The 2,337-nt window shown below is 40.1% G+C and overlaps 1 protein-coding gene across 1 annotated transcript in view; it reads left to right on the top strand.

Moving 5' to 3' along the window:
* SEH1L (SEH1 like nucleoporin) overlaps positions 1 to 2,337 on the top strand; it is a 39,831-nt gene that overhangs the window by 19,569 nt on the left and 17,925 nt on the right. Inside the window, exon 3 of the mRNA XM_009284127.1 lies at positions 1,643 to 1,693. Within this exon, the coding sequence (XP_009282402.1) occupies positions 1,643 to 1,693 (51 nt within the window). The remainder of the gene's footprint in view (positions 1 to 1,642; positions 1,694 to 2,337) is intronic.

The following is a 2,337-nucleotide window of genomic DNA, read 5'->3' as shown; positions in this document are numbered from 1 at the left end:
GGGCTGCGGAGCCAGGATGCGTTCATAGATAACGCACGTTGTTTGTCTATGCGCGTGTACGCAAACGCACATAAAAATACAACTTCTTTCCGACTCGTTGCTGCAGCTGGGAAAACATCCTTAAACTGTTGTGGCTACAGCAGTGCTGCTTGTTTTGTTGATTCAGCTGAAAATCCATATTTATTTAAGGGCGCTAAGGGAAGAAGCTACTGTTTCATAATGAAGTGCCAACAAGAAAAAGGCTGAAATGTTCTGCATGCGCTCTGGCAGATTAGGGAAACTGTAAAATACTAGAAACCTTAATTTTACGTTCTGTTAGAGGAAATAAAATAATGGTAAATGAAAAGTTAATTGCTTTTTCCATTTTTTGCGCATAGTGAGATGGACAAAAATTCAGGAGTTACGTGGTTAGATGTAAGAAATGTAATTTGCAGAGAGCAGTCATATCTTTTGTTAGGCCAGGTAAACGGTTGAGAAAATTGCTTTTCCATAGAAAGCTGTGCCAAATGTAGACCAGGCTTAAAAGCAAGCGAGCAGCCCCTTCTCCCTGACCACATACTAAAAAGCAAACAAAAAAACCTCAACAACAACAACAATAAAAAAGAAGTCCCCCAAAAAGGAAGCCCAAACCATGTCAGTCTCTGGTCTGGACTGACTATGTAAAACTTGCAGCCTAAAAAGAATGTTCTTAAGAAAGATGCCAAGAGGTAGGCAGAACTCAGAACCTATGTTCTTTAGCAAATGTAACGTTGCTTTCCAATCGTAACAGCATCCTTTATGAGACTGTCTTAAGAAGTTTTACTCTAACCGGAGTTCTACAACACGTGTAAAACAGCAGTGGTGTATCTGGCGTAGGTCCCACTCTCCCTAGGTGGGCCGTGCAGAATAGCGGTTGGGGAGAAGTTACGAAGTTGGGCTGTGGCGATAACAACCAAGGTTGTGTTAGAGATCCAGAATGGCAAAAGCGAGGTGACTTTCAGTAAAGTTACACAGCGAGTGCGTGACAAGCAGGAGTGGATGCCAGGCTTCTAGAGGTGTCTTTCATCTGGTTACATTCATGACTTCCTTCACAATTTTTCAGGGGAAAAAAGGTCATAAGGATGTATAGGAAATCAAGAGGAAGGAAGGTTAAGTGACATGCATGTGGTTATAAATCAAGGCAGAAATATTAGAAACAGAAACAAGACCTGTTCCCCCACTGGCTCGATTTTCTTTTTGCTGTCCTGCTGTCTTTGGGATGATTGCCAGGAGCCACCTCAGGGTTTTGCGACCAGATCTGAGCACGTGCCTTGGCGAGGACCGTGGGGGCTGCAGAGTGAAACTGAGTAGTGTACTCATGGAACAGAGTGAATGAAGTGTTGAGAATTGTAATAACTTGTCTTCTATGAATAATTTAGTGTTTAAAAAAAGACAGACTTCATACAATAGCAGATTTTGCAGGTGTATGCCTCTTCTCCCTACCTGTAGTAGGGATATTTTCAAGGTCAAGTGAAGTGCAGTTGTGTACTGAGCCAGGTAGAGTTTTCCAGATGAAAATGTTTAGTGGTGTGTGTATATATTTTTTTTTAACGGCTGTGTTTTTTAGTACTACTTAGTAAGCTTTACATACAAATTGTATGATTGTATTTTGATTTCTCAATAGGTCTGGGACAAAAGTGAAAATGGGGATTGGCATTGCACTGCCAGCTGGAAGGTTTGTATTTACAAAAATTACACAGTTATAACCATAATTTCTCCTTTGTTTTTGAAGAAACATGCTTAGTTTTTGCTGACTTGTAGAGTAGAAAAACTTTTGGTTTATTGTAGATCCTGTATTTCTTATGGCAAAATACTTTTTGTCTGCTTTAATAAAACATCTTTAATGCCTCTCGCTTCAAGCAGAGGCTCACATGCAGTCTTACAGTATTAGTACTTTGTTATGTTGGCAGGCTTTGTTATCAGTAAACATAGCAGTAACTGGTGGTTAGGGAGTTGGAAAACAGTACCTTCATTTTTAACTGAATATTTGCTTTTTACATATTGTAAGACGTACTTTTTGTCTGCTTTAATAAAACATCTTTAATGCCTCTCGCTTCAAGCAGAGGCTCACATGCAGTCTTACAGTATTAGTACTTTGTTATGTTGGCAGGCTTTGTTATCAGTAAACATAGCAGTAACTGGTGGTTAGGGAGTTGGAAAACAGTACCTTCATTTTTAACTGAATATTTGCTTTTTACATATTGTAAGACGTAAAAAAGGAAAGGAAAAAAAAAAGGAAAAAGCAAGAGGCCTGGCTATTAAATGTTAACATTGGACCCCTCTTCCCCCCCCCCCCCCCCCCCCCCCTCTCTCCACTCC

The sequence above is a fragment of the Aptenodytes forsteri genome, unplaced genomic scaffold (assembly GCF_000699145.1).
Source record: "Aptenodytes forsteri isolate BGI_AS27 unplaced genomic scaffold, ASM69914v1 Scaffold229, whole genome shotgun sequence".
NCBI classification, from domain to species: domain Eukaryota; kingdom Metazoa; phylum Chordata; class Aves; order Sphenisciformes; family Spheniscidae; genus Aptenodytes; species Aptenodytes forsteri.
This window is presented reverse-complemented; position numbering and strand designations above follow the sequence as displayed.